This window comes from Ranitomeya imitator, chromosome 2, assembly GCF_032444005.1.
Source record: "Ranitomeya imitator isolate aRanImi1 chromosome 2, aRanImi1.pri, whole genome shotgun sequence".
Taxonomy (NCBI): Eukaryota; Metazoa; Chordata; class Amphibia; order Anura; family Dendrobatidae; genus Ranitomeya; species Ranitomeya imitator.
Genome location: NC_091283.1, coordinates 651,587,718 through 651,615,597, shown reverse-complemented (window position 1 = coordinate 651,615,597; position 27,880 = coordinate 651,587,718). Strand labels below are relative to the sequence as shown.

General features: G+C 43.5%; 1 protein-coding gene across 1 annotated transcript in view; it reads right to left on the bottom strand.

The window, feature by feature from the left end:
• Window positions 1-214: 214 nt before the first annotated feature.
• The window catches only part of LOC138667066 (oocyte zinc finger protein XlCOF6-like), a 122,892-nt gene continuing 95,226 nt past the window's right edge, over window positions 215-27,880 (bottom strand). The window contains exon 11 of the mRNA XM_069755325.1: window positions 215-7,245. Within this exon, the coding sequence (XP_069611426.1) occupies window positions 6,325-7,245 (921 nt within the window). The 3' untranslated portion in view covers window positions 215-6,324. The remainder of the gene's footprint in view (window positions 7,246-27,880) is intronic.

Genomic DNA, 27,880 nt, shown 5'->3' with positions numbered 1-27,880 from the left:
TCAGTGTAACAAGATGGCAGCTATTATATAACTATACTGATTACCTCCTTAGGCAAAACAAGTGTGATTTGCTAATTAAATGTATTTAGGAACTTATTTATAATGAAATTTCCTTTAGTTATTTTTTTCCTATTCCCAGAGAACCACTTTCACTAAAACATCTTGACTCAACCTCTAAAATATTTTTTCACATACATTAAATTATTCAATAAAATCCACAGATTTTTAAGTTTAATTAACCTTTTCAAGATAACAAAAAATAAGAATATAAATAACACGGCATAAATCTCTAATATGACAAAATATTGTATTTTTCAGACAATAAAATGCACATTTACAAGAAAAACTTGTTAAAACGCATCTTTTAGTCTAGAGGCAGCTTCCTGTGATGGAGGAGAATGCAGACGCTTCGTCCTTCTGCAGCCTCTGTTCAGGAAATGCAAGAAGTGGTAATGTATAGTGAGTGTCTATCTGTAAGCAAATATACATGTAGCGGAGCTGTGTATGTCTGTAAATGTGCATGTAGCAGAGCTGTGCGTCTATATATGCATATGTAGCAGAGCCATGTGTGCATAATACAAACTGAAGTGAGACAATAACAATAGATGTATTACTTCCCTAATCTACCCCAGCGCTTAGTTATAATGACCTCTCTACTTTACAGTGCTAGGGAAGTTTTAATTAATAAGAAAAGTGTTTTTCCTATTTCTGCTGTCTAAACCTTGGGTGCGTCTTATGGTAAGGTGCATCTTATAGTCTGAAAAATACGTTATATACAATAAAAATTTCAATAGAAATTATATAGGGGTTTATCTACGGTAATAGAATTATTTTTAAATAGCCATTAATGCCCACTTAGCAAATGTTGTCTGAGTGGGCATTTCTAGCGTACAGAGAGTTATCTTGTGGATAACCCCTTGAAAATTAAAATTTTTCTGGGAAAAGTGTTTTCAGGAAAATAAATAAAAAACACATTAATAAAAACATGCTGACAAATACTTTCAGTCATTTATACAGTCATGGCCAAAAGTATTGACACCCCTGCAATTCTATCAGATAATACTCATTTTCTTCCTGAAAATGATTGCAAACAAAAATTATTTGGTATTATCTTCATTTAATTTGTCTTAAATGAAAAAACACAAAAGAGAATGAAGCAAAAAGCAAAACATTGATAATTTCACACAAAACTCCAAAAATGGGCCAGACAAAAGTATTAGCACCCTCAGCCTAATACTTGGTTGCACAACCTTTAGCCAAAATAACTGCGACCAACCGCTTCCGGTAACCATCAATGAGTTTCTTACAATGCTCTGCTGGAATTTTAGACCATTCTTCTTTGGCAAACTGCTCCAGGTCCCTGATATTTGAAGGGTGCCTTCTCCAAACTGCCATTTTTAGATCTCTCCACAGGTCTTCTATGGGATTCAGGTCTGGACTCATTGCTGGCCACCTTAGAAGTCTCCAGTGCTTTCTCTCAAACCATTTTCTAGTGCTTTTTGAAGTGTGTTTTGGGTCATTGTCCTGCTGGAAGACCCATGATCTCTGAGGGAGACCCAGCTTTCTCACACTGGGCCCTACATTATGCTGCAAAATTTGTTGGTAGTCTTCAGACTTCATAATGCCATGCACACGGTCAAGCAGTCCAGTGCCAGAGGCAGCGAAGCAACCCCAAAACATCAGGGAACCTCCGCCATGTTTGACTGTAGGGACCGTGTTTTCTTTGAATGCCTCTTTTTTCTCTCCTGTAAACTCTATGTTGATGCCTTTGCCCAAAAAGCTCTACTTTGTCTCATCTGACCACAGAACATTCTTCCAAAACATTTTAGGCTTTTTCAGGTAAGTTTTGGCAAACTCCAGCCTGGCTTTTTTATGTCTCGGGGTAAGAAGTGGGGTCTTCCTGGGTCTCCTACCATACAGTCCCTTTTCATTCAGACGCAGACGGATAGTAGGGGTTCACACTGTTGCACCCTCGGACTGCAGGGCAGCTTGAACTTGTTTGGATGTTAGTCGAGGTTCTTTATCCAACATCCGCACAATCTTGCGTTGAAATCTCTTGTCAATTCTTCTTTTCCGTCCACATCTAGGGAGGTTAGACACAGTGCCATGGGCTTTAAACTTCTTGATGACACTGCGCACGGTAGACACAGGAACATTCAGGTCTTTGGAGATGGACTTGTAGCCTTGAGATTGCTCTTGCTTCCTCACAATTTGGTTTCTCAAGTCATCAGACAGTTCTTTGGTCTTCTTTCTTTTCTCCATGCTCAATGTGGTACACACAAGGACACAGGTTGAGTCAACTTTAATCCATGTCAACTGGCTGCAAGTGTGATTTAGTTATTGCCAACACCTGTTAGGTGCCACAGGTAAGTTACAGGTGCTGTTAATTACACAAATTAGAGAAGCATCACATGATTTTTTGAACAGTGCCAATACTTTTGTCCACCCCTTTTTTATGTTTGGTGAGGAATTATATCCAATTTGGCTTTAGTAAAATTCTTTTTGTGTTTTTTCATTTAAGACAAATTAAATGAAGATAATAATACCAAATAATTTGTGTTTGCAATCATTTTCAGGAAGAAAATGAGTATTATCTGACAGAATTGCAGGGGTGTCAATACTTTTGGCCATGACTGTATATGCTTGTCTTATGTGAAGGGCAATTATTTGGTCTACTGAAATGGTTGTTGACACATTAATAAATATAGAATCCATCCACCATGGACCTTTGCAAGGCCTACTTTTGCCTTTGGCTTATATATGAGGGAGGTAAGGTAAATGGAAAAAAAACTGCCTGATGGGAGAAAATGTGTGCATGGCATGACCAACATGAAAAAGAGAAAAACCAGCTCACTACGAAAAATAACTGTACGTTCAAAATGTGTTGCGCTTTGGCATGCTCGTTTATCTTGTTGCACTTTCTTCTACTATATCATGGCCGATATAACATCATAGCTGTATTCAGAAACAGAGCAGAGGCAAACACATTAAAGTTGTGAGGAGGGAAAAGACGCACGTTGCTGTGGGACATGTCGTTTTGTCAGAGTGCATGTACAGGTGCTTCCCACAAAATAAGAATATCATCAAAAAGTTAATTTATTTCATTTCTTCAAAACAAAAAATGAAACTCATATTATATAGACTCATTACAAACAGAGTGATGTATTTCAAGTGTTTATTTCTGTTAATGTTGATGATTATTTATGACTTACAGCCAATGAAAACCCAAAAGTCCTTATCTTAGTAAATTAGAATACTTTTTAACACCAGCTTGAAAATGATTTTAAAATCTGACATGTCGGGACTCCATTTGCATCAATGCAGCGTAGCATGGAAGCAATCAGCCTGTGGCATAGCTGAGGTGTTATAGAAGCCCAGGTTACTTTGATAGCAGCCTTCAGCTCGTCTGCATTGTTGGGTCTGGTGTCTCATCTTACTCTTGACAATACCCCATAGAATCTCTATGGGGTTAAGGTCAGGCGAGTTTTCTGGCCACTGTTGTTTTTAAACCAGGTATTGGTACTTTTGGCAGTGTGGACAGGTGTCAAGTCCTGCTGGAGAATGAAATTTCCATCTCCAAAACACTTGTTGGCAGAGGAAAGCATGAAGTGCTCTAAAATTTCCTGGTAGATGGCTGTGCTGATTTTGGTCTTGATAAAACACAGTGGACCTACACCAGCGGATGACATGGCTCCCCAAACCATCACTGATTGTGGAAACTTTACACTAGACCTCAAGCAGCTTGGATTGTGTGCCTCTCCACTCTTCCTCTAGACTCTGGGACATTGATTTTCGAAATGCAAATTTTACTTCATCTGAAAACAACACCTTGGACCACTGAGCAACAGTCCAGTTGTTTTTCTCCTTGGCACAGGTAAGATGCATCTGGAGCTGTCTATTGGTCATGAGTGTCTTGACACAAGGAATGCGACACTTGTAGCCATGTCCTGGATACGTCTGTGTGTGGTGGCTCTTAAAGCAATGACTCCAGCAGCAGTCCATTCTTTGTGAATTTCCCCAAAAATTTTGAATGGACCTTTTGTTAACAATCCTTCCAAGGCTGCGGTTATCCTGGTTGCTTGTGCACCTTTTTCTACCACACTTTCTCCTTCCACTCAAATGTCCATTAATATGCTTGGATACAGCACTCTGTGAACAGGGAGCTTCTTTGTCAATGACCTTTTGTGGCTTACCCTCCTTGTGGAGTGTGTCAATGACTGCCTTCTGGACATCTGTCAAGTCAGCAGTCTTCCCCATTATTGTGGAGCCTACAGAAACAGACTAAGGGACCTTTTTAAAATGTTAGGAAGCCTTTGCAGGTATTTTTAGTTAATTCTAATTCACTGAGATAATGACTTTTGGGTTTTCTTTGGCTGTAAGCCATAATCATCAACATTAACAGAAATAGACACTTGAAATAGATCACCCTGTTTGTAATGACTCTATATATGAGTTCCACTTTTTGTACTGAAGAACTGAAATAAATTAACTTTTTGATGACATTCTAATTTCGTGAGACTGTATGTGCTACTGCTCTTATGAACTCTGTGAGATGTTCTCTCGCACAGCCTGAGGCTCGTCCCCCCTCAACGTCACATGTGTTTGATCTTGTGCTCAGGTTCTGGATACATTCGAGATATTCCTTAAGATATAATGTTCACATATTCTCTGGCTTTTTTCCTAATTACCTCCTCAACAGCCAGAGAAGCAAGGAAAGGCTAGCTTGGCTTAGCTCTTCTTGTAATGACATAACATATCTTGCCCTGTGTTCACAAATGTGATGACAACTATTTTCATACACTTAAAGAGTAGCCATCGGTTTAAATTTTTATTTCATAAATCAATAGTACACAAGAAAATAAGAAACTTTGTAATAGATCTTATCAGAGAATTCTATTTCTTTCTCCATCTGGACTGATCTTTCATTCTCAATACATGGATAAAATCTGCCTTTTAAAATGCTATGGAGAAAGGAGGGAGGAGGAACAAGATCCACAGAAGGTGCAAGACAGAGGGAGGAGCTAGATTGATGACAAATACAAAGGGGAGGAGCTAGAGGCAGACACTGCTGTTGATGAGTGGAGCTAGAAGCAGAAAGGCAGAGGGTGAGGAGCTAGAGGAAAAAGATATAGATGAGTAGCTAGAGACAAATACATGGAAAGGGAGGAGCTAGAGGCAAACAGAGAGCAAGCTAGAGGAAGACACAGACATAGATGGGGAGGAACGAGAGGCAAATACAAAAGGGAAGGAGCAAGAGGGAGACATAGAGGGTGGGAGCTAGAGGAAGAAAGATATAGACAGGGAGGTGCTAAAGGCAAATACATGGAAGGGGAGGAGCTAGAGGCAGAAATACAGGAGGAGTTGCATACAGACAGCAAGATGGAGGAAGAGACAGTTGGGGAGAGCTAGAAGCAAATACAAGCGGGGAGGACCTAGCGGCAGACAGATGGGGAGGAGGTAGAGGCAGACACTGACATGGAGGAAGAGCTAGAGGCAGGAAGACAGAGGAGGAGTTGCATGCAGACACAGACAGACAGCAAGATAGAAGAAGAGACAGCTGGGGAGAGCTAGAAGCAAATACAAGTGGAGAGGATCTAGCGGCAGACAGATGGGGAGGCAGACACTGACATGGAGGAAGAGCTAGAGGCAGGAAGACAGAGGAGGAGTTGCATGCAGACACAGAGACAGCAAGATAGAGGAAGAGACAGCTGGGGAGAGCTAGAAGCAAATAGAAGCGGGGAGGAACTAGCGGCAGACAGATGGGGAGGATCTACAGGCAGACAGATGGGGAGGAGGTAGACACTGACATGGAGGGGGATAAGCTAGATACAGACAGATGAGGATGAAGGAAGAGCTAAAGGGAGACACAGAGGAGAAGCTAGAGTAAGACAGAGGTGGAGGAAGAGGTAGAGGCACAGACGGAATGCTGTAAGTTCTCCTGAAACAATAGTTACAGTTCGTAATAGAAAGTCTGCATTCGCTGAAGACAGATTTTACTTGTAATTGAGAATGAATGATCAGTTCAGGAAAAGAAAGAAACAGATTGTAATATATTTTATTAGCACAAAGTTTCTTATTTTTCATGTGTACTATTGATTTTAAATAAATAAAATGACAGTCAATCTGTAATTATCTCCTACACAAGGTGAGCGTATATAAGTTATTCAATTGTCAATCTGTTGCATGTGAACTTCCCACTAGTAACAGTATATTTCATTAAAGAAACAACTCATATTATCATGGCACCATTAAGAAATGAGAAATCAATAAGGAGTCTAGGTGAAAGCGAAAGGTGTGAACAAAGTAATGGATCTGCGGATAACACTATTTCTCACTCGCAGACTCGCTTGACTCTCCAGTGTTTGGATACAAGTGAAGATGCTGATGTTTGATGAGGTGAGACTTCTGAGTGAAGCATCTGCCACATTCTGGGCAAGGAAATGGCCTCTCGCCTGTGTGAGTCCTTTGATGTTTAGCAAGAGTCTCTTTGCGTGTAAAACCCTTTCCACAATCTATGCAGGAGAAGAGCTCTTTGCCAGTGTGCATTCTCTGGTGAATTAGAAGGTTAGATTTGCGTTTGAAATATTTGCCGCAGTCAGGACAAGACAGTGTATCTTGACCATTGTGAACCTCCTGGTGCACATCGAGGCTTGATTTCATTGTGAAGCACTTACCACACACTAAACAAGTGAACGGCTTTTCCCCTGTGTGGACTCTGACATGTTGGACAAGTTTAGCTCTTTGGACAAAGCCTTTTCCACATTCCGAACAGGAATAAGGGTGCTCACCGGTGTGCACCTTCAAGTGATTATCAAGATTTGATTTATTTCTGAAATATTTCCCACAATGAGAACAGAAGAATGGCAGCTCGCCCGTGTGGATTCTCTGGTGTTTGAGAAGTGCAGTTTTCTGGGTAAAACTTTTCCCGCATTCTGAACATGAAAATGGCTGCTCACCCGTGTGGATCCGCTGGTGACTGATGAGATTGGACTTCTTAGTAAAGCATTTCCCACATTCTAAACAAGGGAAAGGCTTTTCTCCTGTGTGGACAATCTGATGAGCATCAAGATTGGACTTAATTGTGAAACATTTCCCGCACACAAGACAAGGGAAAGGCTTCTCCCCGGTGTGAGTTCTATGATGTAAAATAAGTTTAGCTTTCTGTGGAAAAGATTTTCCACAATCAGGACAAGAAAATGGCTTTTCTCCAGTGTGAATTAACTGATGGCGGAGAAGGTGTGATTTCTGCTTGAATCTTTTCCCACATTCACAGCAAGGATATATTTTGTCATCATCAATGTTATATGTAATAATATCTAAGTTCAGATCTGGTGGTGTATGGATAAGGGAATGTTCCATTGGAGAATACTGTCTGAGGTCGTCATCTTCATGATCATGATACAGACTTGAGTTTTGTTCCGATATATCATCATGTTCACCTGAAGATATTAAATAAACACAAAACAAGGCAGAAACATAACAAAAAGAAAGAATGTCTTGTACTTTTCATTTATGATCACTACTGCAATAAATAAACCCAATGAGAGTTCATTTAAAGGGATTGTTCAGTATTTAGATATTAATGACCTATGCTTAGATTAGGTCATCAATATTAGATCATCCAGCATTGGCCAAAGATGAATATTGTACAGAGTCAAAAAAGTATATCCCAATAAACTGTGTAGTGACTGTAGCTCAGCTCCTATTCACTTAAATGGTTGATCATGCACATTTATTGTAATGGGAATGCCAATGATAACGCTAAGCTATCTCAAGCACTCCCATTAATAGAGAATAGAAAGACAGTATGCATGATTAACCACCAGCCAGTCAGCGCTCTTCAGGGCCTTGGTTCTCTGGACGACTGGAGGCCATAACGGTCGGACCCACAGCAATCACAAAGTTATTCCATATTCCTTGGATAGGGGATTCAAACTTGAGATTAGCTCTTTAACTGATTAGAAGTTGTTTGTGCGCTAGTTTACTATATCCATCTTGGTGGATCATCAGAATCATAAGATCCTGTGTTTATGTTCTATAAAATATGCAACAGTAACCCAGAGACACAGAAAAAACTGACTTAAAGGGAACTTGTCAGCAGGATTGCGCACAGTAACCCAGTGTCAGGTCGGTGCCATCATACTGATTACAATGATACCTTGGGTGATTAAATCCGTCTTGTGGTTGTTGTTTAATCCTTATTTTCAGTTTTGAGTTAATAATATGCTCGTGCTCAGGGGCGGCCTGTGGGGGTCTTCATGTGGTGCTCTGACTAGGTATTCATAATGCAGACTGCTGACAGGTCACTGATCCCTCAGTTGTTACCTAAGTAGGTGCCACTAGTTTGAGCATTCACCACACCCGACGTACGTTTCGCAATGACTGCTTCATCTAGGGGAGGTTTGACGCTGGTCAGGTGGCTATTTAAGGTACAGCCAATCAATCACAGAGGGAATTAGGTACCGGATACCGCCGCCTAGGGATGTTTACGGCAGTATTCGCTATTTATTTCCCTAATGGGACTCACACAATTCCCTCTATGATTGGTTGGCTGTACTTAGGTAATAACTGCTCTACTCATATGTGAGCTTTATGTTGTACCCAAGGTATTTGTTATGGCACTATGCACTTTATTGGCACATGTGACTTTTTGTCTATTTAAACTACTTCACTTGGCAGCTGTCAAGCTATGTAACTACTACCTACCACTACCTCTTACTACTCTTGGATATGTTTGAGCAGTTCAAACACTATGTTTAATTATTGATAACTGTATTTCTCACCCATACCCAGTTTTCCTTCATCTACCAGATATTATATTTCCCCTTTTCCTATATATGGTGCATTGTGCTATCTTGTCTGCCTCTTTTACTTTTGCTACTTAGGCTAGGTTCACATTGCATTAACAGTAGCCTGTTCAACACATGCGTTAACGGGCTGCTGTTAACGCAAGTGCGGACATGACATCGCACTAGTGTAGATAGAGCTAGCAGATGCTCTATCTGTGCTAGCAGTGACGGACCCGGAAACGCTGCAGCCCGCCTCCCAGGGGCCGTCACTCAATGACGGCACATTGCTAGCGCATGCCCATTGTGGACTCAATGTCGGCGTTAACGGACTGTATTACACCGCCTTATGCCGCCGCGGTGTAACGTAGTCCGTCTAACGGACGCCTAAAACGCAGTATGAACCCTTACCATTTTTGCCATTTTCTCCTCACATTGTGTATTTGTCATCTGGTCCGGGTTTCCACCAATGTTTTCCATCTGTGGCTTGCCTTGTTTTTAATATACATATCATTAGTGATGAGCGAATATACTCGTTACTTGAGATTTCTCGAACACGCTCGGGGGTCCTCCGAGTATTTTTTAGTGCTCGGAGTTTTAGTTTTTCTTGTCACAGCTGAATGATTTACATCTGTTAGCCAGCATAAGTACATGTGGGGGTTGCCTGGTTGCTAGGGAATCCCCACATGTAATCAAGCAGGCTAAGAGATGTAAATCATTCAGCTGCGGCAAGAAAAACTAATACTCCGAGCACTAAAAAATACTCGGAGGACACCAGAGCGTGCTCAGGAAATCTCGAGTAACGAGTATATTCGCTCATCACTACATACAGTTAGGTCCATATATATTTGGACAGAGACAACATTTTTCTAATTTTGGTTATAGACATCACCACAATGACTTTTAAACAAAACAATTCAGATGCAGTTGAAGTTCTGACTTTTAGCTTTCATTTGAGGGTATCCACATTAAAATTGAATGAAGGGTTTAGGAGTTTCAGCTCCTTAACCTGTGCCACCCTGTTTTTAAAGGGACCAAAAGTAATTGGACAGATTCAATAATTTTAAATAAAATGTTCATTTCTAGTACTTGGTTGAAAACCCTTTGTTGGCAATGACTGCCTGAAATCTTGAACACAAGGACATCACCAGACGCTGTGTTTCCTCCTTTTTGATGCTCTGCCAGGCCGTCACTGCGGTGGTTTTCAGTTGCTGTTTGTTCGTGGGCCTTTCTGTCTGCAGTTTAGTCTTTAACAAGTGAAATGCATGCTCAATTGGGTTGAGATCAGGTGACTGACTTGGCCAATCAAGAATATTCCACTTCTTTGCTTTAATAAACTCCTGGGTTGCTTTGGCTTTATGTTTTGGGTCATTGTCCATCTGTAGTATGAAACGACGACCAATCAGTTTGGCTGCATTTGGCTGGATCTGAGCACACAGTATGGCTCTCAGTACCTCAGAATTCATTCGGCTGCTTCTGTCCTGTGTCACATCATCAATAAACACAAGTGACCCAGTGCCACTGGCAGCCATGCATGCCCAAGCCATCACACTGCCTCTGCCGTGTTTTACAGATGATGTGGTATGCTTTGAATCATGAGCTGTACCATGCCTTCTCCATACTTTTCTCTTTCCATCATTCTGGTAGAGGTTGATCTTGGTTTCATCTGTCCAAAGAATGTTCTTCCAGAACTGTGCTGGCTTTTTTAGATGTTTTTTAGCAAAGTCCAGTCTAGCCTTTTTATTCTTGATGCTTATGAGTGGCTTGCACCGTGCTGTGAACCCTCTCTATTTACTTACATGCAGTCTTCTCTTTATGGTAGATTTGGATATTGATACGCCGACCTCCTAGAGAGTGTTGTTCACTTGGTTGGCTGTTGTGAAGGGGTTTCTCTTCACCATGGAGATTATTCTGCGATCATCCACCACTGTTGCCTTCCGTGGGCGCCCAGGTCTTTTTGCACTGATGAGTTCACCAGTGCTTTCTTTCTTTCTCAGGATGTACCAATCTGTAGATTTTGCCACTCCTAATATTGTAGCAATTTCTCGGATGGGATTTTTCTGTTTTCGCAGCTTAAGGATGGCTTGTTTCACCTGCATGGAGAGCTCCTTTGACCTCATGTTTACTTCACAGCAAAACCTTCCAAATGCAAGCACCACACCTCAAATCAACTCCAGGCCTTTTATCTGCTTAATTGAGAATGACATAACAAAGGGATTGCCCACACGTGTCCATGAAATAGCCTTGGAATCAATTGTCCAATTACTTTTGGTCCCTTTAAAAAACAGGATGGCACATGTTAAGGAGCTGAAACTCCTAAACCCTTCATCTAATTTTAATGTGGATACCCTCAAATGAAAGCTGAACGTCTGAACTTCAACTGCATCTGAATTGTTTTGTTTAAAATTTATTGTGGTAATGTCTATAACCAAAATTAGAAAAATGTTGTCTCTGTCCAAATATATATGGACCTAACTGTATCATGCATTTATATTGTATTCAATCAAATGTTATTGTATGCATACTTTGGTCTATCTGTGAAGTATATTCTTTTTGTTGATTAAAATAAGGATCAGGTCTAATACCAGAAAACATATTACTGCTCCGTGTTGTATGAATAGTATTAGGGCCTCGGTAAATGTAAATTAACTCTCTACTGTACCCAAGCATACAAAATTCAGTGGAGAATATGTCTGTGCAAACAAATTCTATCAGAGCATGTACACAAGTGCAATAATCCCTTCAAGTTAGGATTTAAGCCCACCATACACATTAGCTAGCAGTCAGCCGAACCATCATTCAGTTGCAGCCATCTCTCCCGACTGTCCCAAAAACAGAAATGCTCAGCCAAGTATCCCTGTGATCTCTATGAGAAAGCAGCTGGCAGGATGATCTGGCAGAAAGTTATCCCCCTGTCGAATAAAAGAATCAGGGGATTGAATTCCATCCATCCAATAATTATTAACCCTCCAACTATCAGGGGGAAGTCAGGAGACCCCTATACACACTAGATGGTAGAACAAACATGCTTAAATTGGCAGGTCTGTCAAATTTTTATCTAATGTATATGAGATCCTTTATTTCCCATTATCAATATGCACTGGGCATGTCCCAGGCATCTACCGTCTATATTCTGATTTCTAGTTTACCTTCCAAGTCTACACGGCTACACAGCGTTGGAGAATCCAGTTGGATTAAACACCTAAAAAAAAACAGTTTTCTATATTACCTGATTTGCACTCATCCCCTTTACACTTAAAGGGGATATCCAGGACTTTGTAAAAAAATGTGCCTAAGCACTAACAGGCAGGTAGTTGCTACCTACATGTATGTTGTGCCTGGCGCCATTCTTCGCTGGCACAGAGACATCACAGACGCTCCTGCTGGTGATTTTGTTGCCTTTGCTGAAGTCACATTGACAGAGTGCTGGCTTCTTTTCTGCTCTGCTCTGCTGACAGGGTGGGACTGCTGATGCCATTCTGATTGACCACTGACTCCCTGCTGCTAAACTGGAGGAGCCAGCTGTCAATCAGGATGACGTCGGCGGTCCCGACCCATTGACAGAACAGGGTGGAAAAGAAGCCGCCATTCTGTGAAAGTGACGTTAGCAGAGGCAACAAAATAACCAGCAGGAGCGGTCTGTCTAGCTATTACATGCCTGTTAGTGCTTAGTTACATTTTTTTTACCAAGTCCCAGAGATCCCCCTTAAAGTCTACCTTGCAAAAAAAACATAAAATGTACTAAATGTTATAAAAGAAAAAAATAGACCTTACACCTCTCTTCTTTCCCTCAGTGTTTGAGCGCTGATGTGCTTAAGTAGTCTAGACCAAAGACATCAGAACAATCTGTAAATAAGACTGTTTAGTGCACAAATCATTATGAAGACAGTATGAAGTTGTGCAGTGATGACAGTTGTAAGACAAGGTGGACATTATGTATTTCATAAATCGGTATGATCTATGCACATAGGGATATTTCCTGCGGTTGGCTTTGGCTCACCTGTGTTTATATCGGAAGGATTTTCCCCTTCATTCCATAACAGATCTCCCCTTTTGTATTCTTCATCATCATCTATATTTTCTATTTTAACAATAACCAAGTCTTCACCCTAGAAGACAGAGAAACGACACAAAAATAGTCCTAGAATACATGCTTAGAATTTGTTCCACACTCTGAAAGGCTAACATAGGTATTCAGAAACAACATGTATGGCTTATCTCCATAGGTGAGGCTCCCAGACTTATTAAGTCTTTATGGAATATCCTGTGCATTTCCCATGAACTTTTATGGGGCAAATACTCTGGTAAGCCAGATTTAAAGGGAACCTGTTAGGATGATCTTAGTACTGAAGCTAGTGGTATGCCTATACAGCTGTTAGTACAGCAATAGAAAATGACACCTCTTTTATTATAATCCAATGTGTCAGTAGTGCGAAAATAAAAGCTTTGAATCCACATACAAATTAGTCTGGAAGTGCTTTGAGGACGTGTCCAACAATCTGAAGATATGCCCCAATACACTTCCAAACTAACTTGCATGTGGCTTTAAAGCTTTGACGTCTCAGCGCTGGCACATCGGACGACACAGGCTATGTGCACACGTCAGGATTTTCTGCTGAATTTTCCTGAACAAAACCGGACTTTTTCTGCAGGAAATCCGCATGCCTTTTTTCACTTTTTTGTGCGTTTCTTTCCGAAGCTTCCCAATGCATAAAATAGTGGCAAAAACACGATTAAATTAATGAACATGATGCGTTTTTTTACCGCGATGCGTTTTGTTCGCGGAGAAAAACGCATCATGTGCACAAAAATTGCAAAATGCATTAAAAATGATGGGATGCTTATGTATGCGTTTTTTAAGCATTTTTGCCCACGGAAAACTGTCAAAAAAACCGCAAAAAATCCTGAACGTGTGCACATAGCCACAGCCATACCACAAGTTGCAGCAGTAACATTTTCCTGACAGGTTCTCTTTGAACTCTATGAATGTGGCAAAATTGGCAATTGTATTCGACACTGATGTGGTTGGGGGAAGGGGGTGTAATTTCTGAGCCCTAAGTTATGTGAGAGGTCTTGGACAGATGACAACTGTGACATCTGATATACAAGAGGAAGGGGGTTTATCAAAAATGAAGAAACTTTTTTTTTTCTTTAACCCCTTCAAGACGCAGCCCTTTTTAGTTTTTCGGTCCCCTTCTTCCCAGAGCCATGACTTTTTTATTTTTCCGTCAATTTGGCCATGTGAGGGCTTATTTTTTGTGGGACGAGTTGTACTTTTGAACAACATCATTGATTTTATCATGTCTTGTACTAGAAAACGGGAAAAAACTCCAAGTGCGGTGAAATTGCAAAAAAGTGCAGTCCCACACTGGTTTTTTGTTTGGCTTTTTTTTCTAGCTTCACTAAATGCTAAAACTGACCTGCAATTATGATTCTCCAGGTCATTACGAGTTCATAGACACCTAACATGACTAGCTTATTTTTTTATCTAAGTGGTAAAAAAAAATTCCAAACTTTGCTAAGAAAAAAAAAACATTGCGCCATTTTCCGATACCCGTAGCGTCTCCATTTTTTGGGATCTCGGGTCAGGTGAGGGCTTATTTTTTGCGCGCCAAGCTGACGTTTTTAATGATACCACGTTTGTACAGATAAGTTCTTTTAATCGCCGGTTATTGCATTTTAATGCAAAGTCGCAGCGACCAAAAAAACGTAATTCTGGCGTTTTTAATTTTTTTCTCGCTACGCTGTTTAGCGATCAGGATAATCCTTTTTTTTAATTGATAGATCGGGCGATTCTGATCACAGCGATACCAAATATGTATAGGTTTGACTTTTTTTGTTTGTTTTATTTTGAATGGGGCGAAAGCGGAATGATTTAAACTATTTATTTTTTCATATTTTTTAAAACTTTTTTTTAACTTTTGCCATGCTTCAATAGCTTCCATGGGAGACTGGAAGCTGGCATAGCCTAATCGGCTCAACAGATCGCTCCTATGTAGCTGAATTACAGGCTAGCTATGAGCGCCGTCCACAAGGTGGCGCTCACAGCAAGCCGACATTAACAACCATAGAGATCTCAAGGAGACCTCAGGTTGTCATCCCGACACATCACTGACCCCCGATCATGTGACGGGGTCGGCGATGCACTCATTTCCGGCCAGATGGCCAGAAGCTTTAGTTAAATGCCGCTGTCAGCGTTTGACAGTGGCATTTAACAGGTTAATAGCGGCGGGTGGATCGCGATTCCACCTGCTGCTATTGCGCGCACATGTCAGCTGTACAAAACAGCTGACATGTCGCGACTTTGATGTGGGCTCAGCGCCAGAGCCCACATCAAAGGGGGAGACACGACATGCGCAGTACCAGTACGGCGCATGTCGCGAAGGGGTTAAGAAACAATATATAATAGTCTCAAATAGCAAAAGGAGTAATACTTACTTTACCAATCTCCTGCCGCTCTTCAGCCAATTTTTCCTTAGTCACCCTCATTCTCTGTTTAGGAACTTCAGTAATTGACGGCAGCAGTTGGCACAACATCACTAAGCCCAGGTGAAAAAAGACGTGGGTGGGGATGGACCAGGGAAGCAGACTGGTAAAGTGAGCGCTAATCCGTTATTCTAGACCACTGTAAGCCATTTTTTTTAAATAACTGGGTAGAGCAAACCTTTTATTCTTTTTAAACTAGTGCATATACCACCAGCACAACCCATTGGACGGCTTCCAGAAGCCCTGCTATGTTAAAAATCCTCTAAAAATACTGGTCAAAGGATCAGCTTAAAGGCTCCATGACTTTCTTCTCAAAAAGAAGTTATGGAGCTTATCAGATAATCTTTCTCATCCAATCATCATAAATTGTGCTGATTTATAGAGAGACCTCAGTTAGGACAAATTCAGACAGGGCTATGGAAAAAGGTGACATCTGATGAAAGCTGTTCCATCAAACAGTATCACAGGCAATTAGTAAAATACCCTTATTTGAACAGATCCTCTCTAAACACCTAGATCCTCTAAAACTGCTGGCCGAAAGATCACTTGGCGACAACTACCCCTCCCGAATCCCTGGCTCCTAAATTCTCTCGCTGATCTCCAGGGACAGCAAAAGGCTGCTGAAACTAAGCAAGCCAGATCCATCTCTGCCCCAACATCATCATACACATTATATTGTCGGCTCATGCCAATGACTTTAGTCTAATTTGTCTTGGGGCCTTAAAGGGGTTGTACAGTGACAACAAGTTATCACCTGTCCCCATAGATCTGACCACTGGGACCTGCACGGAAGAACTGGGAACTTTTATCCCCGTTAGAATGGCAATGTGCATGTGCGGCTTACGCTCCATTCATTCTACAGGAGGGTGCCAAATAAATGGCGCGGTAGTTGGGTATCTACCCTGCTGCATCATTTTGTAGCAGGGAAATACAGTATCACACAACAGTGAGTATGTCCCTCACATTTTTTAAACTATTATATCATTTCATGGGACAACACTGAAGATCTGACACTTTGACACAATGCACAGTCGTCAGTGTGCAGCTTGTATAAAAGTGTAAATTTGGTGCCCTCTAAATAACAACACACAGCCATTAATGTCTAAACTGCTGGCAGTAAAAGAGAGTACACCCCTAAGTGAAAGTGGCCAAACTGTGCCCGAAGTGTCAATGTTTTTGTGGCCACCGTTATTTTCAAGCTTGTCCTTAAGTCTCTTGGGCATGGAGTTCACTAGAGCTTCACAGGTTGTCACTGGAATCCTCTTCCACTCCAGCATGAAATCACGGAGCTGGTGGATGTTAAGAGACCTTGCGCTCTTCCATCTTACGTTTGAGGATGCCCTACAGATACTCAATAGTGTTCAGGTCTGAAGCCAGCCCAGCACCTTTACCATCAGTTTCTTTACCAAGGCAGTGGTCATCTTGGAGGTGAGTTTAGGGTCATTTTTCATTTTGGAATACTGCCAAGTTTCTGAAGACAGGGGATCACGCTCTGCTTCAGTATGTCACACTACATATTGGCATTCATGGTTCCCTCAATGAACTGAAGCTCCCCACAGCCGGCAGCACTGATGTAGCCCTAAACCATGACACTCGCACCACCATGCTTGACTGTAGGCAAGACACACTTGTCTCTGTACTCCTCACCTGGTTGCTGCCACACCTTTGATACCATCTGAACCAAATAATTTTATCTTGGTCTCATCAGACACAGGGCTTTCTTGTCCATTATCTTTAGAAGGGGCTTCTTTCTGGGACGACAGCCATGCAGACCAATTTCATGCAGTGTGTGGCATATGGTCTGAGCACTACCAGGCTGACCCCCCACCCCTATATCCTCTTCAGCAATGCTAGCAGCACTCATACGTCTATTTTGAAAAGACAACCTCTGGATATGACGCTGAGCAACAATTATTTTTTTCAGATATTCAGAGAGTTCTTTACCATGAAGTGCCATGTTAAATTTCCTGTGACCCTTATGAGAGCATGAGTGCGAAAACACCAAATTTCACACACTTGCTCCCCATTCACACCTGAGAACTTGTAACACTAATGAGTGACATGACACCGGGGAGAGAAAATGGCTAATTTGTCCATTTTCATGTAGGGGTGTACTCACTTTTGTTGCCAGTAGTTTAGACATTAATGGCAGTGTGTCGAGTTATTTACATGGCACCACATTCACACTGTTATACAAGCTGCGCACTGACTACTGTACATTGCATCAAAGTGTCATATCTTCAGTGTTGTCCCATGAAAAGGTATAATAAAATGTGTACAAATAGGTGAGGGGTGTACTCACTTTTGTGATATACTGCAAATTCCCCACTGGGTCCCACTGATCAGCAAGTTATCACCTATCTTGTGGACAATATCTTTAAGACTCAAATACCTCTTCGATAGAGTGGTGAATTTACTTTACTTGCTACAAGACGTCGGTACCATCTACCTGTGGATCCGGTAGGGTATCATCATCTTCATCTGGACTATCCCAGGAATAATTAGGACTTGAGCACCTCTCTGGTGTATCACTGTTACTGGATCCATCTGTAGGGAACACACATACAGATACTAAACAAAGCTACCACCACATTTGCTCTCAGGGTACACTTTAGCTCGGACATGTCAGAGGGTCAGTGATTTTGATACAGACAACTTCAGTTGAAAACACTGTTCATAGTAATGTGTTTGCTTTAGAAATCACTTTCCTTGGAAAATAATAAGTGCCCCTCCAGACTCCTCCCTACACTATTTACAATCAGAAATTAGCTGATTCTATCGTTTGGTCAATGCTAATTTACTGGACTGTACTTTACCACTATTTTGCATCCTGTATTGGAAATCTGCCCTCCATGCATTGACTTCCTTGTGAGCCTGTAAAAGATGTACATTGTACACATCAACAAATCTAAGGGGGGGAAGAAAGGGAGCAGCAGCCTGATCCAGTAAGGCAGTAGGTGTGGTACAGACTACCATAGACAACCTAGTGACACCATGTCTAACCTGGCATCAGAAATCCCAGCTCAGTCCAACAGAGCAGAACAAAAAAGAAGCCAGATCTGAAAAACAAAAATAACAGACTGGCCTTCATATAGGAGCTAGCTCAGTGTTTCCCAAACTCCAGTCCTCGCGGACCCCAACAGATCAGATTTTCAGGATTCCCTCAGTATTGTGCAGGTGACAGAACCTGTGGCAGTTTCTGATGCCTTATTAATAATTCCATCTCTCTGTGTAATGCTAAGGAAATCCTGAAAACACGATCTGTTGGGGTCTGCGAGGACTGGAGCTAGAGAAACACTGAACTAGCTAGTATACATTTTGATCTATGGACTGGACAGTCATTTTACAGGTGATGCTACACACAGTTTTGGGGAAAAATGCTGTAGCTTTAGTGACAGCGTTCTTAGCCAAAGCCTGAATTGGACTGAAAATGAATGTCAGACGTTTACATTATATACACACGTGGTCAAAATTGTTGGTACCCCTCGTTTAATGACAAAAAACCCACAATGGTTACAGAAATAACTTGAATCTGACAAAAGTAATAATAAATAAAACATTTATTTTGAGTTCAGAAATCAATATTTTGGGGAATAACCATGATTTTTAATCACAGCTTTCATGCGTCTTGGCATGCTTTCCACCAGTCTTTCACACTGCTTTTGGGTGACCTTATGCCACTCCTGGCACAAAAATGTAAGCAGTTCTTCTTTGTTTCATGGCTTGTGACTATCCATCTTCCTCTTGATTACATTCCAGAGGTTTTCAATGGAGTTCAGGTCTGGAGATTGGGATGGCCGGCCATGACAGGGTATTGATGTGGTGGCCTCTTGATTTTTGCCAGAGCAGTGTATGCGATGTACATAATTGCAGTCTCGCGCTGAATAAATGTACCTAACTTTTCTCAATACACTTCCATTGAGAGAAACTGAGCACATCTAGACGAAATGTAACTGCAAGTATGCAAATTGCATATATGGACCACGTTAACGCCTGTTCACTCTGGGGAGTCCTGACAGCTTGTATACAGCACGCTGTCACAATTCGGCAATCTACAGTCACATAGAATGATTGCAGATTTGTGTGTCAAGCCTGCGTCTAACCTCATTACATTATAATTAGTGATGAGAGAGTATACTCGTTGCTCGGGTGACTTCCAAGTATTTATGACTGCTCGGAGATTAAGTTTTCTTTGCCTCAGCAACATGATTTACAGCTATTATCCAGCTTGATTGCATGTGGGGATTCCCTAGCAACCAGGCAACCTCCACATGTACTCAGCCTGGCTAATAGCTGTAAATCATTCAGCTGCCGTGATGAAAACTAAATCTCGGAACACTAAAAAATACTCGGAGGTCACCTGAGCAACGAGTACACTCACTCATCACTAATTATAATATATATCTGCAAGCCAGGAAAACTGTAGACAGGGTGTGACCAGCTCATCCAGAATCAGGAGAGACCTGGTTACATCCCTAAGTGTGGTATCTAGGCAACAGTGCAGAATGCTGACAGGGAGTATATTACACACTGTCAGCATTCTGCAGCCTACGCGCACACACACAGAATAGGAAAAAAGCCTGGACAACCCCTCTCAGTGGCTAACATACCGATTCTAATATTACAGTTTGGCTATGACTTCTTCGAGGTGACCAATTACAGAGATTACACAGAGACCAACACTCCTCTGCAGATACCTGAAGACTGATCCTCTTCTTTAAATTCCTGGACAAGCTTCACACAGATCTCATCATCTTCTAACTCTTCGTGTTTGATGCCAGTCTGGTTCTCGCCCCGCTGGTTCTCCATTATCACTTTCTGTTAGAAATGCTCGGCTCCGTCTCTGTAAGTGAAACATGAGTGAAAGTACGTTATTTTTCTCGAACCTATCTGCTCCAATCACTGTGCTGGTAGTATGTACAGGTAATTGTTACATGGACTGTCCAGCTCATGCAGACATTTTCTGAGGGACTATAACATGCTGAATCCGAAGTGTTACGTGCTGGCTGTTAGGATACCAAGGTTTCCCAGCCAGGGCGCTCGTGACGAGACAGCTCACAATCTGCTGATCACGTACGGACCGCGCTCTCCTCCACTTCTCTCTGTGGTCTGAACCTTTGTCTACATCTTAGCAGAGCGGTTGCGGCACTTTTTGGTTTGCATATGTCGTCTTCTGATAGGAGGTGCTGGTCAGATTTGTAAATTGAGAGAAGTGGAATAAAAAGCGATTGTCGCACCATTGTCTGTATGCAGATTGCACGTGAGCAGCCACGTGACGCGCAGCGGCATTGTCACACAGTGTGAAATCCATTACTGAGAGGATTTAGTGTTACATGCCCTTTATTAATGCTCATGATTTTGGAAATGGATGGGTCTCCTCCATCAGATGAAATATGATAGACCCATGCATCTGACCATAGCCACTGACAGGTGAAGCATGGGGGGAGAAAGTACAAGGCATAGCCCATGCCAGATGTATGCACGCCGAGGAGTCAGGCGACAATGCTGGCTCCCAACATGAGAACCCTACAAGGATGACTAGGGGAAGTGGGCATCTCTGAAGGGAGGAGTCACAGGAAGCAGGCGGATCTGTCTGTGTGCAGGAGGGACGTGACGTGTTCGGCGGCTGCTGGCGGAGTCACGTACGGAGCCGACTCCAGACCGGAGGACACCGGCTGCAGAAGACGAGCAGGGATCCGAGAAAGGCTCATCACATGAGCAACGAGCAGCTTCCGAGTGCGGCGCACACTCTCGGCTTTCGGCGCATTGGCATACGTCACTTCCGCCGTTTGACACGCAAACAGGAAGTCCCAAGCGGCAGCTTCTGGACCCTGTGAAACGCATGATTTTTTAGATGTACATGTAAATATGTTTGGTATCTAGGAGAAAGGTACCTGTGCGACAAGAGAGTTGAAGGAAACCTCAGGAGCCCTTCTGAGAGGCCCCTCATGTGGGGTTTTGCTAAACGGACATAAGTGATGTAGTTATCATAATTTATCCAGTTCATACCCAACAAAAGGGTTGCAGAAATGTATGCTAATGGCTCATTTACCAAATTGGGGGTTTCCAGGCATCCGTTAACTTGCAGAAGGGTCTATACTTAGTGCCTGTGGGGTCTAACCCAGAATTCCACTATGCAAACTGCTTCCAATGTAGACCTGATGAGACCAGTGTATTTACTTTTCAAATTCATGTCAGAATAGCAGTATTGGGAGTTTTCCTGCCTAATATTTGTTTCAGCACTTGGTCCTGAGCTTTAACCTCGCATCATTGTAAATTTATGTTGTAGGGTGAATTGATTTGCAAGACGCTGATGCAGTGTCCAGGACAGTGGTGCCTGGTGGCTACACAGGAGGCCCCCGAATCTCACAGTGGTGTCTGGCGGCTACACAGGAGGCCCCCGAATCTCACAGTGGTGCCTGGCGGCTACACAGGAGGCCCCCGAATCTCACAGTGGTGCCTGGCGGCTACACAGCAGGCACCCGAATCTCACGTTTTCCAGTGTCCCTGATACGGCATCACGTCATCTATGCGTCATGTGCATGGACCTAGACCGGAGTTCCGCAAATTGATCTGCTTAATAATAATAATCTTTATATAGTGCTAACATTTGCGTTTTACAGTTTGCACACGTTATCATCGCTGTCCCCGATGAGGCACACAATCTAAATTCCCTATCATACTGAATATGGGAGGAAACCGGAAAAAACCCACGCAAACATGAGAGAATATACAAACTCCTTGCAGATGTTGTCTTTGGTGTGATTTGAACCCAGGACTCCAAAGCTGCAGTTCTAACCACTGAGCCACCGTGCTGCTCATCTCTAGTGCAAGGTGAAAGTTCCTGCAATCTAGCAGGACCAGGGCCACTCTATGGCTGTCTGACAAAGGCTACTTTTACACTTGCGTCGGTATGGGCCCGCCGCTATGCGTCGGGCCGACGTACCGACGCACGTTGTGAAATAAATGAACAACGGGGGCAGCAGATGCAGTTTGTCAACGCATTCGCTGCCCCATTGTAATGTCCGGGGAGGAGGGGGCGGAGTTTCAGCCACGCATGCGCGGTCGAAAATGGCAGACGCAACGCACAAAAAAAAGTTACATGTAACTTTTTTTGTGCCGACGGTCCACCAAAACACGACGCATCCGTCGCACGACGGATGCGACATGTGGCCATACGTCGCAATGCATCGCTAATGCAAGTCTATGGAGGAAAAACGCATTCTGCGGGCAACTTTGCAGGATGCGTTTTTTCCCCAAAATGATGCATTGCAACGTACGTCACACAATGCAAGTGTAAAAGTAGCTAAAGCCCTCGACCCTGGGTATAGGACACATGTGGTTCTGTTATAGTTAATGAGCATTCCTATGTTTCCAGACTTTAGGGACACTATTTTGCCAGCTACACAGCGATCAATGAGTGCTATGTAGTGTCTAGAACAGGGGTCCCCAACCCGTAGCTCGCGAGCCACATGCGGCTCGCCTGCTCCAGGCATGTGGCTCGCCGACGGTCACTGAAAAAAAGTCCCCAAGGAGCCGCCCCGCTGGCAGTAATACCCACCCCACTGTGTATAACACCCGCCCGCCACCTGCTCCTGCTATGTGGGGAAAGGAGCCGCCCCGCTGCTTGCAATACCTGCCCCGCCGCTTGCAATACCTGCCCCGTCCTGCGTCAGCGACTGCATTCACTCCTGCGCAGTGGAGCGGGTCACTGTGGTCTGTTAGTCGCACAAAGTCTCGCAAGACTTTGTACTGGACTGGCCGGGTTCCTGCACCATTAATCGCTGCAATGTCCGGGTCTGTGTGACATTCAGATACCGATACTTCACATGCTCCTGGACTCCATATTATGTGCGCTGGCCTCCAAATGTGCAGGGAGCCTCATTATCTCTGGAGCCTGTCACATGACCGCCAGTCACACAATATTAGTTTATGGCGCAGGGTCACCGGTAGTTTCGTTGGATGTAAATATAATGACATTACCTGTCCTGTAGGATTCCGGGATCACAGACAAGACGTCTGCATTTCATATAATCTCATCACCCCCCAATATCCAGTGCTGAATCGTGTATTAGGCTGCTTTCACACTAGCGTCGTGCACTGCACATCGCTATGCGTCGTTTAGGAGAAAAAACGCATCCTGCAAAATTGCTTGCAGAATGCGTTTTTTCTCCATTGACTAATATTAGCGACGCTTTGGCTACTTTCACACTGGCGTTTTTTGCACTACGTCGCAATGCCTCGTTTATGGCAAAAAACGCATCCTGCAAAGTTGTTCGCAGGATGCGTTTTTGCCCCATAGATTAACATTAGCGACGCATTGCCACACGTCGCAACCGTCGTGCGACAGTTGCGCCGTGTTTTGGCGGACCGCCGGGAGCAAAAAACATTAAATGGAACGTTTTTTGCTGCCGACAGACCGCTTTTTCCGACCGCGCATGCGCGGCCGGAACTCCGCCCCCACCTCCCCGCACCTCACAATAGGGCAGCGGATGCGCCGGAGAAATGCATCCGCTGCACCCGTTGTGCAGCGCATCAAACGCTAGCGCTGGAATCTCGGCCCAAAGCAATGCGACGGGCCGAATCCGACGCTGGTGTGAAAGTAGCCTTTGCCACACGTCGCAACCGTCGTGCGATGGTTGCGTTGTGTTGCGGTGGACCGTCGGCTGCAAAAAACGTTTGCAGCGTTGTGTCCGCCATTTCCGACCGCGTATGCATTGTGGCTCTCAACCAACTTTCATAGCGGAATGTGGCTCTCAAGGTAAGAAAGGCTGGGGACCCCTGGTCTAGAAGCTTCTGCTCCACCAGTGCTTCCGTTAGAGCTGCAAATACATGAACGCCCGGTGCCTAAGGCTATGTTTCCACGTTCAGTATTTGCTGCGGCTTGGACGCCGTGTACAGCCGCAGCGTCCAATCCGCAGCGGCCAGATGTTACAGCATAGTGGAGGGGATTTTATGAAATCCCATCTCCACTATACATGCAGTGACGCCTGTGGCTTCCCTACATATACACATGTGGTGCATCTTTCTAAACCGCAGCATGTCAATTTTTCTTGCGGAGACTCGCAGTCTCCGCTACATAAATTTTACAGCCCAATGTATAGGATTCGGTGATTCCGCACGGTTCAATGAACACATGCAGAATCACCACGCGTACAAAAGCCGACAGCGCTTTGGACAGAGCTGCATCCAAAGCGCTGCCAATACTGACCGTGGAAACATACGCTTACAGAATGGCAGAGCTGCTCAGTACTAGCAGACCCAGATTAGCTGTGCCATTGACTTTCCACTGTAGCTGAGGCTCTTATTATTATCCAACGTGCACTGATCTCTTGGGGAACAAAAAAATTATATATATGCTTATATATATATATATATATATATATATATATATATATATATATATATATATACACACACACACACACACACTGCTCAAAAAATAGAATACTAAAATCCCACATCCTAGATATCTCTGAATGAAATATTCCAGTTGCAAATTTTTATTCATAGCATAGTGGAATGTGTTCAGAACAGTAAAACATAAAAATGATCAATGTAAATCAAAATGAATATCCCATGGAGGTCTGGAGTTGGAATGATACTCAAAATCAAAGTGGAAAATCAAATTACAGGCTGATCCAACTTCAGTGGAAATGCCTCAAGACAAGGAAAATATGCTCAGTATTGTGTGTGGCCTCCACGTGCCTGTATGGCCTCCCTACTGTACAATGCCTAGGCATGCTCCTGATGAGGTGGCGGATGGTCTCCTGAGGGATCTCCCAAACCTGGACTAAAGCATCTGCCAACTCCTGCACAGTCTGTGGTGCAACGTGACGGTGGATGGAGCGAGACATGATGTCCCAGATGTGCTCAATTGGATTCAGGTCTGGGGAACGGACAGGCCAGTCCATAGCTTCAATGCCTTCATCTTGCAGGAACTGCTGACACTCCAGCCACATGAGGTCTGGCATTGTCCTGCAATAGGAGGAACCCAGGGCCAACCGCACCAGCATATGGTCTCACAAGGGGTCTGAGGATCTCATCTCGGTACCTAATGGCAGTCAGGCTACCTCTGGCGAGCACATGGAGGGCTGTGCGGCCCTCCAAAGAAATTCCACCCCACACCATTACTGACCCACTGCCAAAGCGGTCATGCTGAAGGATGCTGCAGGCAGCAAATCGCTCTCCACGGCATCTCCAGATTCTGTCACATCTGTCATATGTGCTCAGTGTGAACCTGCGTTCATCTGTGAAGAGTACAGGGTGCCAGTGGTGAATATTCCAATCCTGATGATCTGTGGCAAATGCCAAGCGTCCTGCATGGTGTTGGGCAGTGAGCACAACCCCCATCTGTGAACGTCGGGTACTCAGACCATCCTCATGGAGTCGGTTTCTAACCGTTTGTGCAGACACATGCACATTTGTGGCCTGCTGGAGGTAATTTTGCAGGGCTCTGGCAGTGTTCCACCTGCTCCTCCTTGCACAAAGGCTGATGTAGCGGTCCTGCCCCTGGGTTGTTGCCCTCCTACAGCCCCCTCCATGTCTCCTGGTTTACTGGCCTGTCTCCTGGTAGCGCCTCCAGCCTCTGGACACTACAGTACGCTGACAGACACACACAGCAAACCTTCTTGCTACAGCTCACATTGATGTGCTATCCTGGATGAGCTGCACTACCTGAGCCATTTATGTGGGTTGTAGAGTCAGTCTCATGCTACCACCAGTGTGAAAGCACAACCAACATTCAAAAGTGACCAAAACATCAGCCAGAAAGCATTGGTAATAGGATGTGATCTGTGGTCCCCACCTGCAGAACCACTCCTTTATTGAGTGTGTCTTGATAATTGCCAATAATTTCCATCTGTTGTCTATTCCATTTGCACAGCAGCATGTGAAATTAATTATCAAACAGTGTTGCTTCCTAAGTGGACAGTTTGATTTCACAGAAGTTTGATTTACTTGGAGTTGTATTTTGTTGTTTAAGTGTTCCCATTTTTTGAGCAGTGTATATACACATATATACATATACACACACAAAATAATAGTTAAAAAAAGTAATACAAGTTAAAGATTTCTCACCACAAAAATATTTTTTTCTTTAAAAAATACATTTTATTACATGCTTAGAAAAGCAAAAACCTATACATATTAGGTGTCTACATGACCTGGAGAGGTAAATTATCAGGGTATTTATAGTGGATTGTAAAAAAAATTTTTTTTACAAAGATTTATAAAATCACAGAGTAATTTATATGTACCTCATAGCCGTGCTACCAAAATAACACAATGTCTAAAACAAAAGCTCATGCAGTGAAACAGGTCACTAGGGGCCGGGTATTGTGTCCCTCACTGATCACTTGACCCTTTTCCATCAGATGTGCGCAGCTCAGTCAACAAGAGCGCAAAGCTCCTGCCTGAGTGTACACACAGAGAAAAGTGCAGATTCAACAGAAAGTAAAGGGCTACAAAGTCAGTGCTTTCTATTGAATCCATAGCTCGCACTCAGAAGATGGTGCACCTCATGAGGGAGACGAGGGGATGTTTGTGCAATCAGGGAGGGGGTTGTGGGGAGTCTCAGTACCTGGTGCCCCCACTAATCTACTGTCATTTACACTATGTTCCAAATTATTATGCAGATGACATTTTTCTCTGATTTTCCTAAATGGTCGGTGTAAATGACAGTCAGTATAATAAAAGTCATCACTAGAGTTGAGCGACCTTGACCTTTTTAGAGTCGAGCCGGGTTTTGCGAAACCCGACTATGTCCAAAGTCGGGTCGAGTGAAATCGGCCGATTATGACGTAAAGTCGGGATCGACCGAAACACGAAACCCAATGCAAGTCAATGGGGCAGCATAGTCGGCAGTGAGTGGGGGCCAGGAAAACACCTAGAGTGGCCATTTTAATGTCAAAACCATCCATTCTTCTTAATGAAGCTTGTCAAGCGTAATTTACCTTATAATAATTGGAAGGCATTTGAAATTGGGGGTCATTTGGCTAAAGTTGTGGGGGGTAGGGCTGGTTCAAGTAATTAGTGGGCCCAGGAAATCTGGACCACGTCACGGCAGTGGAGCAGGGAGAGGTAAGTATTTCAACTTTGCAAGTGCTGTGAACCTGAGCAAGCAGGGGGGGCCCACTCGTTGGCATTGGCACTGGCACAGGGCCCCTCAAAGTACAGCGGTGTGTTTGCACGGCGGGGGCGCCTCCCACCGGCAGCAACACTTTTGCGTACTATGAGAGGCCCTGTGCCAGTGACGTCGCCAACTAGTATTCCTCCCCCCACCTGATGAAGGAACCTGCACTTTCATCTGCACCTTCCTCTTTGTCCCCGTGTAAGGTGGTATGGTATGCGGGAAGAGCAACCTGACTTTCAGCAGGGTCACAATGTTGTTGTGTAGCGTGCACGGGGAATGTTGCGTTATGGGTCAATGTACCAGCAGACTCATCTATCACTGGCTGGGCAATGGGCACGATGAAGTGGAAACACAGATATAGGCCCAAAGAAGAAAGTGGGCTAAATGCAGTTCAAAATTGGTAACACAGGAATAACCAGGGGGCATTGCAGTGGAGGACAACTGGAATGAGAGGCTGACACAGAGAGTAGGGCCA